Source organism: Mobula birostris, chromosome 6 (assembly GCF_030028105.1).
Source record: "Mobula birostris isolate sMobBir1 chromosome 6, sMobBir1.hap1, whole genome shotgun sequence".
In the NCBI taxonomy this organism is placed as follows: Eukaryota; Metazoa; Chordata; class Chondrichthyes; order Myliobatiformes; family Myliobatidae; genus Mobula; species Mobula birostris.
Window position 1 is genome coordinate 162,293,346 of NC_092375.1, and position 23,521 is coordinate 162,316,866.

Consider the following 23,521-nt stretch of genomic DNA (forward strand, 5'->3'; position numbering starts at 1 on the left):
TTGGTACTTAGCAATTGCCTTTAATGAACTTTAACTTTTCCAGCATTAGATAAACAGGTCTCATTGTATCCCATTATCATGCTGATATCCATTTCTCATCCCATTTCTTTAAAATATCTTAAAACTGTCAATATTCACACACCTTAACACCTGATCATCTTAGCCTATCACCATATAAGCTTTTGTCCTACATCTCATTCTTCTTTCCAACTCTGCTATAAAAACTATAAAACCTCCACTCATCCCTCTAGTTCTGAAGAAAGTCCACCGACCTGAAATGTCAATTGATTTCCCTTTCCCCACATCCTGCTTGATAGGCTGAGTTCTTCCAGCATTTCTGTTTTTCTCTCAGTATTTGTTTGGACTGAATGTTACAACAATAAGACATGTATTTTTTTTTCCAAACTGGATGAAGCTGTGTAAATGAAACTTTCTTAGATCTGAAGAGGACTGTTTAGGATAAGTTGTCAGTGGTTGATGTTATAGACCAAGGGAACTTAGCATGTGCTTTGCCATTGGTGATCCAATCAGTTTTCATTTAGAGTTAAAAGCTAAGGTGTTATTGTTAATGTTGAATATTTCTCCAACTGTACCCCTTATCATAAGATTTTTTTTTAAAAAAACAGCCCACATTTCCTTCCCCCTTTCACATTTTCTCAATCTATTTTCTCTCAAGGATCACAGTAACTTATCAATCAACCCCATTTATGCTGTCCGCTTTCTGGTGGTCATTTTGGTTTATGTCAATGAAAACTAGCTCGCTAAGGATCAATCCTGAGATTAAAAGATCACAACTTCACTGTGGATACCAGATGGGTTTTAATTACAGACATACACCATCATATTTCTAGTGTAATCTAGCTTTATCAAGGCTCTTTTTTCAACACTTTTCCTTTCTTTGGATTCTTGTTTTCCCCCACACCTTTTCTAATTGCACTTATCCTTGTTGAATCACTTCTGCCTCAAACAATCTCAATGATCTAAAAGTGACATAAACGTCTTTGATTTTGACTGGATTATTCCTCATTGTTTGACCTGAAAAGCCATAAAGTAAAAATGTTTGGACCCAGTTTTCGCAGGCGAATGTAGTAGAAATTGCTATATTTCCTGTGAGTGTCAGCAACTCCTGTGTTCTTCATACAAATGTACAGATAGATTTGGAAAAAGGGCCTGTACTGTGCTGTAGAATCATAGAGGCATAGAAACCAACCCTCTAGCTTCACCACATTTACTGTTACTGTTTCTGACTTCGCCACAGCCTCTAGCTGTCATTCCAGATACTAATTATTCTTTGTGTGATAACTTACTCCTTAACCGCCCTTTAAATGTTACCCAGCCCTTTAACTTAATTCCTTTGTATTTTAGACAGCCGTAGACATTGACTATCTACCTTACCTGTGCTTTCTCTAATCTTAGCGTTATAATCACTGATATATGATGTGAAATTTGTTGAGCTGTTGTAACAGTATAGTGCAAAAATATAAAAATATATAAATTACAAAAACAAATAGTGCAAAACAGAGAATTAACAAAATAGTTCATGCGCTGTTCAGAAAGCTGATGGCAGAAGGGAAGAATCTGTTCTTAAACCATTGAGTATTCAGGCTTCTGTACCTCCTCCATGATGGTAGTGACAAGAAAAGGGCATATCTTGGATGCTGAGTGTCTTTGTGTTGGATGCCACCTTTTGAGGCATCACACTTTGAAGACGCAAACACGAGGATTTCTGCAGATGCTGGAAATTCAGGCAACACACATCAAAGTTGCTGCTGAACGCAGCAGGCCAGGCAGCATCTCTAGGAAGAGGTACAGTCGACGTTTCAGGCCGAGACCCTTCATCAAGAACATTTTGAAGATGTTCTTGATGGTGGAGAGAGTTGAGATGGCTAAAACCATAACCTTCTGCTGCCTCTTGTGACCCTCTGCATTGGAGCCTCTATACCAGGAAATCAGCCAGTATGCTCACCCACTGTGCATCAAGAGAAATTGGTAAACATCATTGATGACATGCCAAATCTCCTCAAGCTTCTAACAGATAAAGCCAATGGCATGCCCTTTCCATGATTATACCTTGATGTGTTGGGCCCAGGATAGATCCTCTGAGATGTTGGATTGCTGCAACTTGAATCTGCTCATTATTTCCACCATTTCCCATCAATGGGACCTCGCGCATGGTCTCCTGATGTCCCCTTCTTTCAGTCCAGAATCAAATCATTGGTCTCGCTAATGGCGAGTGCAAGCTTGCTGTTGCAACACCACTCAACCAGGCAATCAATCTCAGTCCCGTACACCTTCCCATTGGAGCAGAATGAGGCCACTCCACTCAGCAAGTCTACTGCCATGACATCATGACTGATCTATTATCCCTCTCAAACCATTCTCCTGCCTTGTCCCTGTAAACTTTGTCACCCTGAACCTACCTTTGCCACCAAGTACCTATCAACCTCTGCTTTAAATATACTCAATAACTTGACCTCCACAGCCATCCATAACAATTAATTTCACAGATTCACCACCCTCTGGCAAAAGAAATTCCTTCTCATCTCCATTCTAATTGGATGATTGTTCTAAGGTTGTGCCCTCTAGTTATAGAAAATGTATAACCCACTATAATAAACATCCTCTCCTCATCCACTCTATCTAGGCCTTTCAATATTTAGTAGGTTTCAATAATGTCCCCCTTTATTCATCTGAACTCCAATGAGTACAGCCCCAGAGCCATTAACCCTCCTCAAACGTTAATCCTTTCTTTCCGGGAACCATTCTTGTGAAATTCCTCAGGACCCACTCATCCTTTCTTAGATAGGGAGCCCAAAACTGCTCATAATTTTGACCAATGTCTTATAAAGCCTCAACATTCATCCTTGCTCTTATATTCTAGTCTTCTCAAAATGAATGCTAACATTGCCTTTGCCTTCCTTTCCACCAACTCAGCTTGCACGTTACCTTTTGAAAATCCTGCACAAGGACTCCCAAGTCCCTTGGCACCTCTGATTTTTGAAATTTCTCCTCAGTTCAAAAGTAGGCTCAGCCTTTATTCCTTCCTCCAAAGTGCATGACCACACACTTCCCATCACTATACTCCATCTGCTATTTCATTGTCCATTCTCCCAATCTGTCCAAGTCTTTCTGCAAACTTGCTGCTTCCTCAACACTACCTGTCCCTCAACCTATCTTTGTATTATCTTCAAACTTGGCAACAAAGCCATCAATTCTGTTATCCAAATCACTGACATACAATGTGAACAGAAGCAGTCCCAATACCATCCCCTGCAGAACATCAGCCAATTTATTGCCATCTGAGATTCTGCCATCAACCATGGTATCATCAGCAAATTTTATAGGTGGTATTTGAGCTGTGCTTAGCCACACAATCGTAAATGTAGAGAGAGTAGAGTATGGGCTAAGCACTCATCTCTGAGGTGCACTTCCTTTGCAGACCCAGTATATCCAATCTCACCTTATCACTCAAGCCCTTCAATTTAGGTAAAATCCTTGTGAATTTTCTCTGCACCCACACAGCTTAATCACATCCTTCTGTAGTGTGATGATCAGAACTGCACATAATTCTCTGTGACTGGCCTAACCAATGATTGATACAACTGCAACATATTACTTCAGCTCTTAGTTCGCTGAGTGCCTTAGCCAGTTGAGGCAAGGATGTCATATTTATTGCTCTCCATCCTTTACCTTTGTGCTGCCACTTTTAGGGAACTGTGTATGTCTACCCTAAATTCTATCTGTTCAGCAGCTCTCCAGGGGGCCCTGCCATTGACCGTGTTGTACCCAAGTTTAACTTCACAAAATGCATCACTTCACACTTGTCTGAGTTAAATTCTACCTCCCATTCCAGATGGGGTCAGAGTTCTGATGTAGGGTCTCAGCCCGAATGTTGAAGTCCTGATGAAGGGTCTTGGGCCGAACCATCACCTGTTCATTTCCTTCCAGGAATGCTGCCTGACCAGCTGAGTTCCTCCAGCGTTTTGTGTGTGTTGCCCGTGTTCCTGACTGACCTTTATCCTTTGGTAACCAGAAAAAAACCATCATCTACAAACTGACCATGCCACTCACATTCCCATGAATATACATGTCAAACAACAAAGGACCTGGCGCCAATCCTTACAGTACGCCACTAGTCATCAATCTTCATTCTGAGAAACAATCCTGCACTACTATCCACCAAGCCAATTTTGTATCCAACAGCAGATGTTGCTGCCACTGTGTGAGGTTGGCTGTGCTTCAGTACTAGACTCCTCTGGAGGTCAAGTAGAAGCAATGACTTGGATATAATGCCCTTTACTTACACCCCACTCTCGCTGATGAAGACTAGGTGAAACTAATCTTCCCACTTGGTTTGAATGGAAGAGAACACTGCAAGAGTCTTGGGTAAGTGGTTAATGGAAAAGGATATTTTTACATAGATTCCTAAAATAAAAATAATGATACATGTCATTTCTTAAATTTTGTTTTGAATCTCCAGTGTATTAGTAATTTAGATTTTTAGAGTGCAAGAGTATTTTAATTCTTTTTTCTTTTTTATTTAAAATTTTAAACGTTTTAGCATTTTTGAAATATACCAATGCATTTTAGTGTTTTAAAAGATCTGACCAAAGCTGTAGATCATTAGAAAAGTAAAAGACAAAAGATCAGGAAATGTGAAATAAATGAAAAAAAACACACCAGAAATACTCATTTGTGAAGAGCGAAGCAGAGTTAATATTTCGGGTTGATGATCTCATCCCAGAATATTTCATCAGCCCATCAACCTGAAATGTTACTCTTGTTTCTCTCTCAGTTGAGGCAGCATTAAATCTGCTGAATATCTCCTGCTATTTCTGGTTTATATATTTTTAAACTGGAGTATGACTGGGCCTAAATGTGGTTCAAACCATTAACAGATCAATAACATAATGTCTTACCTAGTCTTGCCTATGGCTCCACGTTCCTGTCTGTTCCCCATAATCCTCCACTCTTCTGAAGATTAATGTCTCTATGCCTTGGTTTTGAATATATTCAGTGACAAAATCTTCATATTTCCAATTTGAAAGGATACTCCATTACAACTCTATAACCCCAATTTTACATTACCCCATGCTGGAAAATATCCTCACAGCCACTGTCTTGTCAAGCCCCATCCGCTTCTAAAATGTTTCACTAAATTTATCATTCATTCTTCTAAACTCCAGTGAGAATAGACCTTACCCTCTCAACTCATAAGATAATTCCTTTATAGCTTTCTCAGTAGGGATTGTTCTTCCACCAATTCCCCCAAAGTTGGGGGAATTATGTGCCAAGGAGGCCCATTTACAAGCAGGGCATTGTGACAAGAGATTCATTCTGTTGAGTCCAGAAATTCCTATAAGTCTGAATTCATTTTGAAGATCAGTGATGAACTTCAATGCCTCGTCAGTGGCCTTTAAATTTCCCTCCCGACCAATGAGTTCCCACATGCAGCCTCTTTTCAGTCTAAAAATTTGTATAATTTTCTTTGTATACCAATAACTTTTCCAGTCACATGTTGCCCTCCCACTAAGCTCAATAAATGTAAGATACATTTTACTTGCTCAATATGTCAGTATAGGAAATCCCCGGGTAATGAATGTGTTCCATACTTTACGGAGATCTATAATTTGACTTTCTCTGTAAGTTAAAAAATACACAAAAACCAGTCGATGTAGTAGCTATACTTTGACAGTAGTGTAATGCCATTGAAAGCACATAAGGATAATGAGAAGGAATAATTACTAAAACTGAAAACAGAGAGGAAGCCAGTTCTGTTGTTTGTAGGAAGGAATGTATGCACATACGTCAAACTTTTGAATTTAATAATACTATGTGAGTTGATTTGAGGGTAAGAGTGTCTACAAGCTGGGCATTTGTAACCCAGGGTCGGCCTGTAATGTTCTTAAAAACCACCAGATTTGTGATGTGAGACCATCCTTACCTGACGCTATGCTGATCGTTAGTGCATTTTCTAATTGTGTCCTCATTGATTTCCTCAAAAACATTTTCAATGCAGTCTTTGCATTTGACATTTTCTGTACAAAATGGCTAATGCCATGTAGCCTACCCTCTCACACCTTTTCTTTCCCAGCTACCATCCCTCCACACACACACAGACATACTTTAATGATACGGAAATAGAAAGTTAAGGTAAGTGCGTGTGGTTTTGAAGTGATTCCTTCAGTGAGCTAGTGACGGGTTCATTTGTATTTTTAGTGAATGCATATGTTAGTCACATGGTGAATAACTAATCGTGCACAAGCAGCAGGTTTGTCAACAGATGAGAGAGGTGGAAGACAACCTCAGGATGACATTCAGGTTAATAGAGAAAACAGGAAGCAGACTCAACTGTATATGGATAATAATGAGTTAATACATTCCGGCAAAAGAAAATCAATATGAGAACACACTTAATGGAAAGATCTTGAAAGGGTCTGCATAAACAGTGTACCAGGTGCTCATCAGCATAATCTGGAGAGTACAATTACTATTGGAGAAAGCCAGGAAAATGCCAATAAAATTGGAGTTTTGTGCAATGAAACACAGATTATGATGAGTTTATGCAAAACATTAATTACCCTGCACACACCACTTATGAGACATACAGTACTTTACAGCTGTAAGGAGCAATTCTGGTTAATTCAGCAGGATGAAATCGGAAAGTACAGCTGCTAGGACTTTTTTTACTGGAGCACTTATCAGAGAGCTTAATGGAAGCTTTTAAAATTCTGAAGCATTTTGATCGCGGAATGAGAACACTATATCCTTGCACTGGGAACTTGAGAAAATAACAATTTAAAATTTATTATCAGGAGAGAAGTCAGCAGATTTTTTTTTACAGTGTTGTTGGATTACTTGAAATTTACTTTAAATAAGTAAGAGTATAATGCTGTGAAATGACGCTGGGGCAAAGGGGTCACAATTGTATTGCACCAACAATTAGCTTCTTTGCTGTAAGTTGCAATGGTCTGTGGGCTTTGTTGGCTGGTCATCACTGGGAAAGCAAATTACAATTTTAAAACTTAATTAAATATAAAAAGCTGCCTTAAATAACAATATAACCATATTTCTGGAAAATAAAGGAGAACAAGAGATTTTCTTATCAATGCCAATCTTATTAATATTTTCATTCGCCTTGTTTGAATGCTTGAATCAATTGTCCTTTCCTATCAGATAAATCAGTTCCCGCTTGGCAAGCGCTCTTCATACACTGCTTTTATAATAATGACAGTAACAATGAATGTTGAGTAAGATAACAATTAAAAAGTAACTTGTTTATTTGCATTGATGGAAGTGCAAAAGTTAGATCAAATGGTTAAATTCCATCTCATCTCTCAGCATAATGTGATTTCTTTTATATTTCCTCTTGTACCGCAGCATCACTCTTGACATCACTCTTGTAAAGTTAAGTTATACTGAAAGCAACCTTTATGAGTCAACTCTTTTTAATGTTACACAAGAGTAGAAGATGTTTCCTGCCTTCTCAGAGAAATAATTATGGCTAAACGTAAGAAGTTCAAGCCCTTTTTAAATTGCTCTTCTAACTGTGTCAGATGGAGTGAACTTGCCTTTTGGCAATCTCTATGAACGTGCTTTCTTGTTCTATAATGATATTTGGTTTCAATGAACAGTTCAGATCTGGAGTTTTACAGTATCCACCTTTTCAATTTGAACATGGCTGTATGTCAATTAAATATAAATATGTAAATGTATAGCAATTTGATTTAAAATAGATGCAAAAGATAAAGTCATGTTGCAGCAACAAGCAAAAAGCATAAAACAACTGAAAATATTGTAAATCTGAGTAACAGCAGAAGATGCTGAACATACTCAGCAGGCTGGGCAGCATCTGCGGAGAGAGAAACGAAGATAATAGTGCGGTTCATGACTTTTCTTCAGAGAGCTGGGAAATTTTAGAAAACAGAGAAAAGGAGAACTGGGAATAGAATTAAGGGAATGTCTGGAAAGAAAATGGTATCATGGAATGATTTCAACTGAGAGAATGAAGAAGTCGTGTTAATGGCAGTTAATTAATCTGGAAAAGATATACTGCAAGTAGATGCAAAAAGGAGGGAAATATTTTTTTAAATCATACTAGAATTGTGAGTACAGAACACTGCAGTTATTGGAAATTTGGAAGAATGGAGAGTGCTGGGAACATTCAGTGGGTCAGGGAGAATCTGTGGAGGAAGAAATAAAGCCAATGCCCCAAGTTTATCAGCCCCTACCATAAGAACACATCAAGGCAAAACATCAGCACTATATCCCCTCACCAACAGACACCTTCAATAAAAATATATAAAATATAAAAGGAAGTATTTTGTTTTACAATTGTCTTTGTTCAAGTTAGATTTTATAATCATTCACCAAAATGCTGGATGCATAAATGAGTGGTTAACAAGTGAGAACAAAATAACTAGTTAAGAGGTGGTAAGGGGAAACTATCTGGAGTGAGCCTCCAAATAGTTCCTAAATAATCCATGCTAAGTTCAGAAGTTGGTAAAATATACTAAATAACATTCATTATATATTTAGAAATTAGGCTAATGTATTGCTAACTAGGAGTTATAAGACTGGAAGTGATGTTTCCAACGCTCACTAATTTATAGAATTGATAGCATAATTTAATGTTTGTAAGCATTGATCTTCTAAATTCTTACATTACCTGTTATTCTGTTCCAGGGGAAATGTGATTTTCTCAGCAAGTCAGACCCTACGCTATTTTAATCTCAGTACCATACTAATTAGAAATTAGATCCAGAGAAAAACTTAGTGGCAAAGAATTACCATCACATGTTTAACACTTTCCCACTGCTGTTGGGCAGTGGCACATTTTCAACAATTGCTAGTTTTCTGACAGCTGAAGCAGCTAGTCCCTCACAACATTTCCACGATTCAGTAATACCATTACTTATTAGTGGCCTATCTCTAGACATCTACCCTTTCCCTAGCTTACATCACTTTTAAATAACAAAATTCCATCACACTGCGACCTAAAATTAGTAGTTGATCTTGCACCAGTTCTCAGCCTAAAAAGTATGCTAAACTTCCACAACTCCTTGCATACAGAATATTTTCCTAACGTGCCTCTCACATTGAATCTATGCTGTCTTATTCTTATATTACAATTAGCAGAAATAATTTCTATTTATCTACACTATCACTTTATTTTAATCTCTTGAAAAATGTGATTCTAACACCTCACACCCTTCTCAATTCCAAGGAACAAATACACTTTAAAGTAGTAGAACAAAATTCAACCCTTAAAATCCAAGAATCTTCTTTGTAAATCTACTCTGCAACCAGGGTCAATGGACCCTGAAGGTGTATGTCCAGAAAGTAATTGGAAGTAAGTTATATTCAACTATTTTTTAAAGTGAATTTTGTATTGGACTGCAACAAAAAAACTCGGTGGATGTTCAATATGTTAAGGTCCAATGAACCAAGTTATAGAATGCCACAGCTCCCATTCTGTTTCAAATTGATTTTCCAAAAGTGAGTTGTCTTATTCTAGGTTTGTGACATCCCCAGTTCACTTTGACCCTGATGCAAAGGTCACTAATAAGTAAAAGAGAGAAGTACTCACTTCTTTTGATTTCAGTTGTAGTGTTCAAATATAAGTTGGATAAGTTTCTGGAAACAAAGGCTCTCAGGGCAATGGGGAGAGTGCATGGAAATGGGTCGCCATGGATGTTTGTGTTCTCTGGACCTTGTACAGAGCCAGAATGGCCTTGTTGGCAGAATGCCCTCCTGTCCTCGGGAACTGGTCTGTGATTCCTCGAAGCATTTCATGTGAGCATTTGTAGAGCAAAGGTGAAGGGTAAACAGAAACACGAGATCTAATGAGAGTGATATATTTAATTTGTGTATGTATTATAATTGGATTAGAATGAAGATTGTGCCAGGAAAATTATGACAGCATAGTCAGTGATGTAGGAAAGACGACCATGGTGGAATGAGTATGGACTAGAACGATCCAGCCCATCACTGGAGATGCCCTCGCTGACATCGAGTACATTTGCATGGAGTGTTGCCACAGGAAATCAGCATCCATCATCAAAGATAACCACCATCCTGACCATTCCCTATTCTCGCTACTACTGTCAGACAGAGGGTGCAGAATCCTTCGGTCCCACGCTACCAAGTTCAGAAGCAGTCACAACTATCAAAAACCTGACCTGGCATGGAATACTGCATTCACCAATATTCTGAACTGATTCTACAGACTCATTTTCAAGGATTCTTTACAATTCATGTATTTGGTATTTTGCTATTATTTGCACAGTTTGTCTTATTTTGCACAATGGCATTTGTCAGTCTTTGTGTAAAGTTTTCCATAAAATTCTGTTGTATTTCCTTTTTTCCCTGCAAGAAAATGAATCTTTTGGTAATATCTATGTACTTTGATAATAAATTTACTTTTGAACTTTGAATATTAATTCATTGATGACTTAGAACTCAGAGAGACTTGTGCTCCTTTTTTTTTCCTGTTGAACTTTCCATTCTTCTAATTGCTCTACTTTGTGTCCTCTTCCTCACCTTCTGTGCTGATAGGCAACGACAACATGTGGTACAGGCTGTTCCTTCACACTGACCAGGTTGAGCATGTAGAACGCACCAGAGCCTTCTCAGCTAAGTACAGCTCCTGCATATTCCAGGCAGTTTAAGCACTGCTTTGAAAAACTGGCTCCTGACGATAGCCTGACTCTTTTGTGCTAATTGCTGCCTAACACCCTCTCTGTCCTCACTTTTACAGTAGATTACACACAATGTTAGTCTCTGGGTTGGTGGCTGCAAGTGTTAGGTCAAATGATGGATTCTTTTTTTATCTATATATTCCTCTTTCCCTTGCTTGTCCAACTGGGAACATTCCAGTTCTTCAGATTCTAAGATGAAAAGACCCTAGAACTGGGTTATGGTGAAGGGAGAGGAGAAAGTGATAAGTACTTGCTTCAAACCCCTGCAGAGTTTGATTCAGAAGAGGCCTTGCAATGAGGAACAAGTAGATTCGAGAAACAGGTTTAAGTAATGATATAGGCGTCCTTATTTTTCCCTTTCGTCTCATGAGTGAACACGGAAACATGCATCCTGGTGAACTCAGCACTTCATTGGTTAAAAATGTGGGTGTCCAACGCTCTCCCCTAGTGTATTTCATTCCTACTTGATTGTTTGGTGTTTATGGCTTTCTTTGCTTCCAGCTCTTGAGTACACATACTTGTGGTGCTGTTGTGGTGCTCTGTATAGATCCAGTGTGTTTTTCCCTAAAGTTTACCCCTTACGATGGTGAAAATTTATTTATTAAGCACTTTAATTCAAAGCCAAAAATTTACTTTTATTGACAATTTCAGAATTCTTTTCTATTTCAGTGGATTTGTTTTCTCTGATAAAACCTTTATGGACCATGAATGAATTCCTTTTTAATGCCCTCGGCAATCCCATTGCATCTTGTCCTGATTGTGATGAGGTTCTTTTCATTTGCAACTGTGGACAGCTCATTTGGGTGAGATATCAGTGAGTGACCAATTCAACCATAACCCACTATAGTAACTCATTTCAGAATCAGAAGGGAAGGAAGGAATATCTTGAATTAATCTATTCCATGAGAAGTGTTTTTTGGTATCTCACTCAGCTGTCAAACTTGTTGGAAAGTAGTGGGAACTAACAAATTACAACTGAATCCAAATACGTTCATGCAATTTTCCAGCAAGGATTTTCCCCACCCTAATTCCCAGGAACATAGTTGTTACCATCCTGGCTGAATTCAGCTGATTTGGTAAAAATAGCCACCAACCTTTATGATTTTTGAATTCAAGTGGAAATCTACTCTTAAGGATTTGTTTCTTCCTACAGACAAAATCACATTTTAGTTTCCTTTAGTCACTATCGAAGCAGAATGCATTGGACCCCAATGGCTATTTTGCAATGTAACACAAGTTCAAAGACTCCTTAGCATCAAATAATTAATTAAGTCATTTCATGACATTTTCAGAAAAATGAAGCATCCATATGAATAAGTGGAATACTTGTATAATATTCTTTTAGTTGTATAGTGACTTTAGGAACAGGTGTATGGATATGAAACCATTACATGCAGATGAGGGCAAATTAAAGCTTTTGTTTCGACAGAAATAGGACAATAGTACTCTGGAAATACTGGGAAATACTCATGCCATATCACTGAGACCACTGCCTTCTTCCTTTGGGACTAATGTGGGCTGACTTGCTGTCACAATGCAAATCATTGTGTAGTACATAGGGGCTTGTGTGTGTCCACATCTGAACCACAGAGAACCAACTTGTGTGCATCAAAGCTGAATCACTGGCAGCATGGGAAGATTCATGTGATCTATATTCATGGGAAGGGTGAATGTAGGGTGATGTAGATCAGAGGACTGCTCCCGTGCTGCCATTAATTAACAGGAAGGCCTTCAAAAAATCATGCTGACACCCAAGCTTGTGTATTTCACCTTTTGTGTGACGCACCATTTTGTCAAAGGATTTAGACTTAACCTGTTACTTTCAGGGGAGATAAAACACATTAAGAACTTGGAGGAGTCATTAAATAACAGCAAAGCTACTGAGATACTGGAGAATAAAGCTACATTTATGCACAACTAGCTCAGAAAAGCTTTGAAGAATACAGCCCTATATGAAGAACGAGGTAATGATATTATTTTTAAGCTTGAATTTGATTAGAAAATTTTGAAGCCAGAATAGTAGGAGTGTAAAATGAAAGTGTCAATCATATTATAACCATTTTATTCACATAGAAGCATGCTTCTTTATCTTTATTATTCAGAAGACTTGCATGAAACATATTTGCTTAAAGCTCAATATTTGCCTACTGTATTTCAGTGCTTTGTTAAATTATTATCACATTATTGAGATGTACTGTATATTATTGGAGCCACAATGCTTTTAAAAACATCTATAACCCCCAGGCTTTGAAAAGTGAATGCTATGAAACAATATATTGTTAGAAGTAATCCAGTTTCAGCAGAGTACATACAATGAAAGTGGATTAAATAAGGCAGAACGCTAGATGACTCCTCCAGGGAAGGAGAATGGATTACGTAGTTATACCCACACTATATTCTTTATTATAACAAAATATATTTTCTTGAATTCAATCTTTTTACATTGGGATCTGAGGTATTATAACAAAAGAATTGTCAACAGCCATCTTTGAGAGATGATATGTTGCACTAATAGATATTGCAATGGGAAATGTTTAAACATTCATTTTCAGTAATATGAAAATATTTATTTGCTCTTTCAGAATAATGGATCATGGAGTGGCACTGGAATGACTAGAAATGAATACTGCACCTTTATTGAGCACCTCTCAACATCACTGGTGCTCTGCTTCAAGGAAATCGGACTTGATATCATGGCATTGACCTTTCAGATGATGTTTGGAACAGGTGGCTGGAATAACCAGTTTCGTCTTTCTATGAACAATTTAATCTAACAATTTCCTCTTCACTAACCTGCCCATTTGGCTAGTGTTGCTTAATATCCAACAGATAAGGCAGGACATTTGGACTTGCACTTGCTAATAATAAAAAAAATCAGCTTATAGACCTTCAAATTTTAATAGAGTGACTAAACTTACACATGTATTTCCTTGACCAAAACACAAACAATACACAAATAATAATTTGGCAGCAGAGAAGGATGTTTATAGCATCGGGAAGAGTTGCAGGTCTTCAGGCTTTCGTATAATTGTTTTATCTGATGAGAAGCTATAACAGCTCTAGGATAAAAAAGTAAATGGAGGCCCTGTGCCTTCAGATTCTGTTGATATGCACAGTGACTTTTGAAACTGATACAAGTACAAATTTAAGAAGAGTCACAGTATTACAGTGATGCCACCTTTTGACCTACCTTGCATGCTTCTTAATAATCAGTCCCTAATATGATAATATGACCCCCTAAGTGGACAAGTTCTAATTTCCGAGGTAACAATAGTGCGTTGATGGTGACTCAGATGAAATTTAGCAGAATCCAGAGCCACCGTATGTATAAATATGTCAGCTTACATATTTCATAGACTTGTAAATACACTGTATGTTCAATGTTGTATTGATGAACCATTACAGAGCTTTATAGTAATGTTGTTAATAAAAGATAAAGGAAATTCAGATCCCTACTCAATAATTTATTAATCCAAAATGTACTGAATGAATGCCCAGTTTTCTTTAAGTGTGTATATTCTTTTTTTAATTGCTGATCTGCTCTGGACTGAAAACATTGTTTTGCTAACTTAAGGTAAATTCTGCAGCCTTGAAGATAATGAGTCTTACCAATGGCAACTTTATTCTGACATCTCAAGAATTACTCCATAACATCTGTTTATTATAAAGGGCATTTGGAGATGAATTCTTACAGGAGCTTATCCTCTGCATCTTCAGTTGAATAGCCTGGAAAAATAGCATCAATGGCATTTGTGCCATTTCTGTAGGGTGTCCATGACTTTCTCATGAAGGTTTTAATGGATAAGGAAGAGAATGTGCAGGTTCATGCACCTTCACTATTTCAAAATTATTTTCCCTTTGGAGGCCTAACACGGTCCAGTTTTAACACTGAAAACAATCACATTTCAATGTGGAATATTATATAATATTGACAGTTGTAAAGGATATTTGACTACTGTATATAACTAGGAGCTAATTTTGCAGAATCTCCATGGTAATCTGATACTTACAAGTTGTATCAATACAGAAACTTTGTTAAAATGTGGTTGAAATATTGTAAATGTAAAGACAGACCAATTTTCCCACCTCTCACTGCAGTGTCAATGGAAGATCAATATTGATCCTAGAGAACTTAGCATCTAAATCACCTTTAAATGTTTCTGCTGATCTTCCAGCCAGATTATGTAGGGAGATCAGATGTTCCCAATGTAAGGTATAGACTAAATGTTCTAGAGCAGGGGTTCCCACCTTTTTCATGCCAGGGACCTCTACCATTAACTGAGGGGTCCGTGGACCCCCTGTTCTAGAGTGTTCACAATTTCCTTTATACAGAGCAAGAACCTTGATTTTAAGTTTGATGTAAACAGTATAAACAATTCTAAAGTGGATATTCTTGATATTTTGAAACATGTTGAAAAAGGCAAGAAAGCAATAACACAATAGTTTAAAAATATCAATTTATTAATTAATACAAATTAAAATGCATTGTTTTTCTTGCAATCTTAATTAACGATGGTGGAGTTTAAGAGAAATAACAAACCAGAGTACTTTGTTAATCTTTAACTCAATGAAATAAGATTAAAATAATATACTGCATCATTTAATCTTATGATTCAATACATTTAATCAGAATAGTCTAGTCCTTATTTTTAGTGATTTATTTATTCTTTTTTATTGTATTTATTTATGTGACATCAGTTATTGCTCTGGCTGCTCTTTTATTGTATTCTCATCAGCAATAACACAATTACTATGGACTGAATATGACACCCAAGAAGAATTTAAGAACATTATGTTAAACAGTTTGAAAATATCTGATAATTACAAGGAGTAACTTCTTTACGCAGATTTTATTTTTATTTCTTCATAAAATGAAGCCAGTACTCTACTACTGTACTGCTTTTCAAGGTTTCTGTGTGGGCTTCCTGCTAATGTCATAGTAACCAATCAAAAGACCTGTACAGGTATTCCCACTCCACAGTTTGAGATTGCCTGCGAATTTTGGACAACAATGTCATGGAATCAATTTCACTCAGGAAAGTGAAATTGGGAGTAATTTAAAAAATATTAAATTATGTCAAATAACAGTTACAAACTGCTGTTCAGGTCTAAATTACTGGTAGCTTAACTGGCAGATACTTTCTGTGCATTAGTTCAATATTCTCTGCAGTTGTTCTTCATTTTCTGGCTGCAATCATTGTACAGAATATACATAGTTGTACCTGAGTAAGTAAATAAAAAGCCTGAACTTTTTGTATCATTCATTAGTTATATGCAAAAGAGAGAAAGCATTGTCCTCTGTCATGGTTGTTCAATCCTTTTCAAAGACAAAGAAATAAAAACACAATAACATTTTACATTGTTACTGATTTATATATTAAAATGTAATGTAATAAAATTTCTCTAAAGTTCAAAGGTTTAAAGTAAATTTATTATCAAGGTATATTTACGCCACCATTTTCTTGTGGGCATACTCAATAAATCCAATAACCATAATAAAATCAATGGAAGTGCAGCAACTGGACATACAACCAGTGTGCAAAAGACAATGAACTGTGCAAATACAAAAAGAAAGAAAGAATAATAATAATAAATAAGCAAAAATATGAAGAACATGAGATGAAGCATCCTTAAGAGTGAGTCCATTGGTTGTGTGAACATTTCAGTGATGGGGAAAGTGAAATTGGGAGAAGGTACCTCTTTGCTTCAAGAGCCTGATGGTTGAGGGGTAATAATGGTTCCTGAACCTAGTGGTGTGAATCCAGAGGCTCCTAAACCTTCTTCCTGATGGCAGCAGACCTGACTGGTGGGGGTCCTGATGATGGACGCTTGCTTTCCTGTGACAATGTTCCATGTAAGTGTGCTCGATAATGGCGAGGACTTTACCCATGATAGACTGGGCCATATCAACTAGTTTTTATAGGATTTTCCATTCAAGGGCATTGGTGTTTCTAAACAGGCTCTGATGCAGCCAGTCAATATACTCTCCACAACACATCTATAGATGTTGGCTGTTAGGTAGATGTTAGTCTGTCTTGAAAGGGAGCGAACCCTTGCAAGGCAGAAGGTCCCAGTGAAGTACCTGATAAGGCTCTGAAAACCTGTGCCATTGAACTAGCAGGAGTACTCAAGGACATTTTCAACCTCTCACTGCTATGGGCGGAAGTTCCCACTTACTTCAAAAATGCACAGTTATACCAGTGCCTAAGAAGAATAATGTGGGCTGCCTTAATGACTATCGCCAAGTAGCACTAACATCAACAATGATGAAATGCTTTGAGAGGTTGGTCATGACTAGACAGAACTTCTGCCTCAGCAGGGACCTGGACCCATTGCAATTTGCCTATCGCCACAATAGGTCAACAGCAGATGCAATCTCAATGGCTCTCCACACGGCTTTAGACCACCTGGACAACACAAACACCTACTTCAGGATGCTGTTCATCGGCTATACAGTAGCTCAGCATTTAATACCATCATTCCCAGAATCCTGATTGAGAAGTTACAGAAACCTGGGCCTTTGTACCTCCCTCTGCAATTGGATCCTCGACTTCCTAAGCAGATCACAATCTGTGCGGATTAGTGATAACATATCCTCCTTGCTGACAATCAACACTGGCGCACCTCTGATGTGTGCTTAGCCCACTGCTCTACTCTCTATATACACACAACTGTGCGGCTAGGCATAGCTCAAATAGCATCTTAAATTTGCTGACAATACAACCATTGTTGATAGAATCTCAGGAGGTGGCGAGAAGTCGTACAGGAGTGAGATATGCCAACTAGTGGAGTGGTGCCACAGCAACAACCTGGCATTCAATGTCAGTAAGATGAAAGAGTTGATTGTGGACTTCAGGAAGGGTAAGATGAAGGAACACATACCAATCCTCATAGAGGAATCAGAAGTGGAGAGAGTGAGCAGTTTCAAGTTCCTGGGTGTCAAGATCTCTGAGGGTCTAACCTGGTCCCAACATATCAATGCAGTTATAAAGAAGGCAAGACAGCGACTATGCTTCATTAGGTGTTTGAAGAGATTTGGTATGTCAACAAATACACTCAAAAACTTCTATAGATGTACCGTGGAGAGCATTCTGACAGGCTACATCATTGTCTGGTGTGCAGGGGTGGGGGGGGGGAGGGTGTTGCTACTGCACAGGACTGAAAGAAGCTGCAGAGGATTGTAAATTTAGTCGTCTCCATCTTGGGTACTAGCCTACAAAGTGTCCAGGACATCTTTAAGGAGCGGTGTCGCAGAAAGGTAGGGTCCATCACAAAGGACCTCCAGCACCCAGGGCATGCCCTTTTCTCAATTACCATCAGGTAGGAGGTACAGAAGCCGGAAGGCACACACTCAGTGATTCAGGAACAGCTTCTTCCCCTCTGCCAGACAATTCCTAAATGGACATTGAATCTTTGGGCACTACCTCACTCTTTTCTAATATACAGTATTTCTGTTTTTGCACTTTTTTTTATCTATTCAATATACGTAATTGATTTACTTATGTTTTTTTATTGTATTTATTTTTTTCTCTCTCTCTCTGCTAGATTATGTATTGCATTGAACTGCTGTTGCTAAGTTAACAAATTTCACGTCACATGCTGGTGGTAATAAACCTGATTCTGATTCTGAGAAATTGTCGAAGTTTCAGATGTCATGTCGAATTTTCGCAAACCCCCTAAAGGAGTAAAGGCACTGGGTCTAGGCCAGGTTCTCTGAAATGATAACTCTGAGGAACTTAAAGTTGCTGACCCTCTTCGCCGCTATCCCCCAGTGAGGACTGGCTCATGGATATGCGGTTTCCTCTTTCTGGTCAATAATGAGCTGCTTGGTCTTGCTGACATTGAGTAAGAGGTTGTTGTTGTGTCACCACTCAATCTTATATGCCGATTTGTCACGACCTTTGACTCGGCCTATAACAGTGGTGTCATCAGCAAATTTGAATATGGCATTGGAGCTGTGCTTAGCTACACAGCCATAAGTGTAAAGCGAATAGAACAGGGGCTGAGCACACAGCCTTGTGGTGTTCCTGTGCTGATGGAGATTATGGAGGCGATGTTGTTGCCAATCTGAACTGATGGAGGTCTGCAAGTGAGGAAATCAAGGATCCAATTGCACAAGGATGCCTTGAGGCCAAGGTCTTGAAGCTTATTGATTAGTCTTGAGGGATGTTAGTGTCGAATGCCGAGCTGTAGTTGTAAATTGCATTCTGATCTATGCATCTTTGCTGTTCAGATGTTCCAGGATTAAGTGAAGAGGCAATGAGATGGCATCTGCTGAGGATCTGTTGTCCCTGTAGGCAAATTGGAGCAGATCCAAGCCACTTCTCAAGCAGGAGTTGCTATGCTTCATCAGCAACATCTCAAAACACTTTATCACTGTTGATATAAGTGCTACTGGATGATCGTCATTGAGTCATTAGTGAAAGTTAACTGCAGGTTAATTTAGTATATTCCTACTTAAAAGTTTTAATGGGTTTATTGGGTTGCTCTCAACAAGAATCGTATTGCATCTTCAACTTTAACTTCTTGACTTTTCTGGTCATTTGTCACACCTTTGTTCATCAAGAATACCTCACTTTTACTCCTTTTAGGGAGAGAGTTCCAAAGACTCACCACCTTCTGAGAGAAGAAATTTGGCTTCATCCATATCTCATATATGCAATTCTTGTTTTAAAATAGTGATGCCAAAATCTAGGTTGTTCGCAGCAAATATTCCATGTTCACTCTGTCAAGGTCACTCAGAATTGTACGTTTCAATCAAATCCTCTGTCACACACCTAAAGTAATAGGTACAAACCTAGAAATCCAACCTCATAAAACTACCTGCCAATTTGAAATATTCGTTTATGAGAGACATGCATTAAAATACAGTACATCCTCACATTATGGGGGGTGGGGTTGCATTCCTAGAAAACAGACAGATTGTGATTTTCCATAAATGAACTTGTAGCAAAAACCTTATTGTTACTTTCATATTTTGTGTTTACTTAGTTATTCTATCTCAAATAAGTTCAGTGAGAGTGCATTTTTATTCCATATCTCTTTTTTTTGGTAATGGGAATGGATTTCCCTGTCCGGGAAGGATAAGGGTCTCATACCGATGGATTAGACACACATAGAGCTGCCCAGAAAACGTTACACACACATAAATGAGATTTTAAAGGTGCAATAATTATGTTAATGTTGATCAAATGTACAAACGTGTATGTTCTCGTACAACTTTTATTTGTACTTATATTTTCTTTGATTACTTATGTCTCTTCCTTTTGGGTTCTCCTGATATTTCTTTTACTTATTCTCATCAATTTAGTTCACTGTGGATGAGTTTCCCATGGTACTCTGTGAATGGTTACTGAAAAACAACTTTTTCAAGGAACAGAAGTGAAGGAGGAGGAGAAGATGGCGACGCGACGCAGCGTGCGGCGCCCACTCCGGTGAATGATATCTGTAATCTGTCAAGTAGGGTGCCGTGCACAATCCTGATTTGTTGGAGCCAGGCGTGAGAGAACGAAGGAACAGCTGGAGAAACTTCTGAAATGCCTTTTTCGCTGCCACTGTTACTGTGTGATCCAGAATCTCTGGAGGGGAAGGCCCCGAGTCCTCAGCTTTGCTTGTTGCTCGGCGGCCGGGGTGAGGTCGAAGTGCTCGGCAGAGATGGTGCTTGGTGCTTGGTGCTTGGTGCTCGGTGTCGAAGGGCTGGTCGGACGCTCAAAGTTTTCGGACAGACTCAGAATCGACTGTGGTCGGGTGCTTCCAATGCATCGACAGTTCTCGGTGCCTGGAGGTTTATGGCAGAAAGAGTTTCTCCCTTTTGCTGTCTGCTATTGGGACTATCAGGAGTCGATTGGAACTTTGAAACTTTTTTTTTACCATGCCCATGGTCTGCTCTTTATCAAATTATGGTATTGCTTTGCACTGCTGTAACTATATGTTATAATTATGTGGTCTTGTCAGTGTTCGTCTTTGGTTTGTCTTGTTTTTTTTTTGTGATAGCTCTCTGGAGGAACATTGTATCATTTCTTAATGCATTCATTTCTAAATGACAATAAATGAGGACTGAGTGTCCTCATAATCTAATTTCCAATTCTGTACAATCAGGCTATCCTGAATCCACACAGAACGTACTCCAAGATCCAGTATCTGCCATGATACACATACACTCATTTGGTTTAAATGAGCAAACTCCATCAAGCCAGAAGCTCAACATCCAGGTCAAACCATCCTCCTTGATTGGTCCAAACCTTCACTCCTTCCACAACCACTACACTATGGCAGCAGTGTATAAACTCTGCAGCATTCATTGCAGTATCTCTCCTAGGCCTCTTCCACAGCAACTCCTGGTCCCGTGATCTCAAAGCACACAAGAACAGCACCACCAGCAAATTCCCCCAAGTCTTATCTCATGTTAATTTTTGGAATTATGTTGCCAGTCCTTCAGTATCATTTGTTCAAAATGCCGAATCCCCCCCCCCCCCAATAGAACCGCATTGTAGGTAGTAAATAGGCTGCTGAAGGAGGCGGTTCAGAACTGCTTTCTCAAGGGCATGTAGGGAAAGGCACAACATGGTACCTTTGCCACTGTTAGAGTTACTGAGTCATAGAGCACTACAGCACAGAAATTGGATCTTTGGTCCATCTAGTCCGTGTTGAAATGTTATTCTGCTTAGTCCTATTGACTATAGCCCTCTATACCCCCTCTCATTCGTGTACTTGTCTAAACTTCTCTTAAATGTTGCAATTGAACCACATAGACACCTTCCACTGGCAGCGTCTTCCACACTTCAACTGCCCTCTGAGAGAAGGAGTTCCCCTTAAATATTTGACCCTTCTCCCCCAACTTACTTGTTTTATCATTTATTCAGAGATACAGAGCAGAACAGGCCCTTCTGGCCCAATGGCCTCAGTTCTAGTCCCACCCAACCTTAGTGAAAAAAAACTGTTTCCACTTACCCCACCAATACCATTCATAATTGTACATGGATGTGAAAAATACAGGGCAATTTGTGCTTCACATGTGCAGTTTGGCAGCATTAGTAACAAATCAGTAAAGGAAGATCACGCAGAAAGATGGAAGCAAATCACTATCCTTAGGTTTCAGGGAGCAACTGTGGTTTGGCTGGAGTTCACAACCTGTGTGAGGATTTCACATTTGTCAAAAGTCTCTGTTTTCTCTGTTAATGCTGTTTATCCTCTGTAGTGGCAGCCATGTTGGATTAAACACATCAGGAAACGTAAAGGCCTGGAAGATTGGCATGGACAGCTGTAAGCAGAATAACAAGCAAGCCCAGTTGCTGGTGATTGTTCACTCCCAGAGCAGAAGACTAGAAGCTTCATTACACTTCAGCACTGAATGAAAAATCAGGGGTAGAAATTCATCTACTGTCACTATTACTAAGCACCTGTGCAAGTATTGACGTCCAGTTGTAATCAAATTGCCGTGATCAATACCTCTGTGTTAAATGGAATTGAAATGGCAAAGACTAATGGCTCTTACAGCATTTGGCACTGGCGCACAAAGTTAGATTTCTCTCCCATCTAGTTACTGAAAGCCTGCATCATACACTAGAAAATTGTAAACAATTTACTGGTACGTGTACTGAAAATATAGGTATCAATATACAAACACTCAGAAATATTAGAAATGGGATTTGTTGAGCTAAAATAAATTGGTCTAGCTTACTAGCTGCATTTTTATTTAGGTGACCGTGGATTCCCGCAGGAAAATTAATCTCAGGGTTGTATAGGGTGACGTATATGTACTTTGATAATTAATTTTACTTTGAAATTTGTACTTCTAGCTTGGGCATGTATTTTTGAATTCACACAAGTCAGAGTTCCTGATATGTTTAACAATCTAAGTAAGTTTAACAGGACTTGAGAAAAGACAAACCCTGCAGCCAGCCCACCTAGTAGCTTCAAATGGATGGCTTCAGGCACTGATAGCCTCAATGACTATACTAATCGAAAAAGCACTCAGGTAATTGAGAATGGTGTTCTGTTTGGAGCTTTGCCACATATGTGCTGATTAATCTCATTTGGCTTTGGTCGGAAGAACGTAAAGTCATAGAAAAGTACAGCACAGAAGCAGGCCCTTCAGCCTGTCTAGTCCATGCCAAATCATATAATCTGCCTGTTTCCATCGACCTGCACCCTAACCATGCCCCTACTATGCATGTACCTATCCAAACTTCTCTTGAATTTTGAAATTGAGCCCGCATGCAACACCTACACTGGCAACTCGTTCCACGCTCACATTTGGAAGGATTAAGAACAGGAGAAGGAAAAGTGTGAACACAAGGCCTGCACATCAAATACAATGACAGTAATTAATTTAATGTGAATATAATTTCCTTACATCAAACTCTCATTTGTGTTAAATAACAGTGTTTATAGGCTTAAAATAAAATGTGCCTACTCCAGCAGAAAGTTCAGCCAAAGAATGCAATTACTTTGAGTGATGTTTTCGAAGTGCTGTCTGCTGGTGTATAAATCTGTGAGGCCTGGATTACACCACAGACTTCAGTGATGGGGATGAGAGATTCAGTGTTCCCAATGATAGAGTGAATACTGTTTGAGGAGGTAGCTGGTGAAAAATAATCATAGGTTCTGTCAAGATGTTTTTAAATCCCCAGTGAGCCTGACATAATGGCATCTTACATTCTCATTTCTTGTCCCCTGAAATCCTTATTTCAGCAGAGCTGGATAACTATCTATGTGCTGGAGCTGAGAGGAGATGGTGTTTCTTCCAAAGGAATATCTCTGTATGGATGGCGTCTTCAGAAGATATCGTTGTTTGATAATGACAGGAGAAATGGGCACTT

General features: G+C 38.7%; 1 protein-coding gene across 7 annotated transcripts in view; it reads left to right on the plus strand.

Annotated features, from left to right (window-relative positions):
* pde1a (phosphodiesterase 1A, calmodulin-dependent) overlaps positions 1-16,026 on the plus strand; it is a 342,865-nt gene extending 326,839 nt beyond the window's left edge. For 3 of the 7 annotated variants that reach the window (XM_072261740.1, XM_072261745.1, XM_072261746.1), the window contains 2 exons: positions 12,527-12,664; positions 13,283-16,026. In XM_072261740.1, coding sequence (XP_072117841.1) covers positions 12,527-12,621 — 95 coding nt within the window. In that variant the 3' untranslated portion in view covers positions 12,622-12,664; positions 13,283-16,026. Of the gene's footprint in view, positions 1-9,891; positions 10,305-12,526; positions 12,665-13,282 lie in introns of those variants that run through there. The other 4 variants (XM_072261742.1, XM_072261744.1, XR_011886436.1 and 1 more) reach the window with 3 other exon arrangements.
* The last annotated feature ends 7,495 nt before the right edge of the window (positions 16,027-23,521 follow it).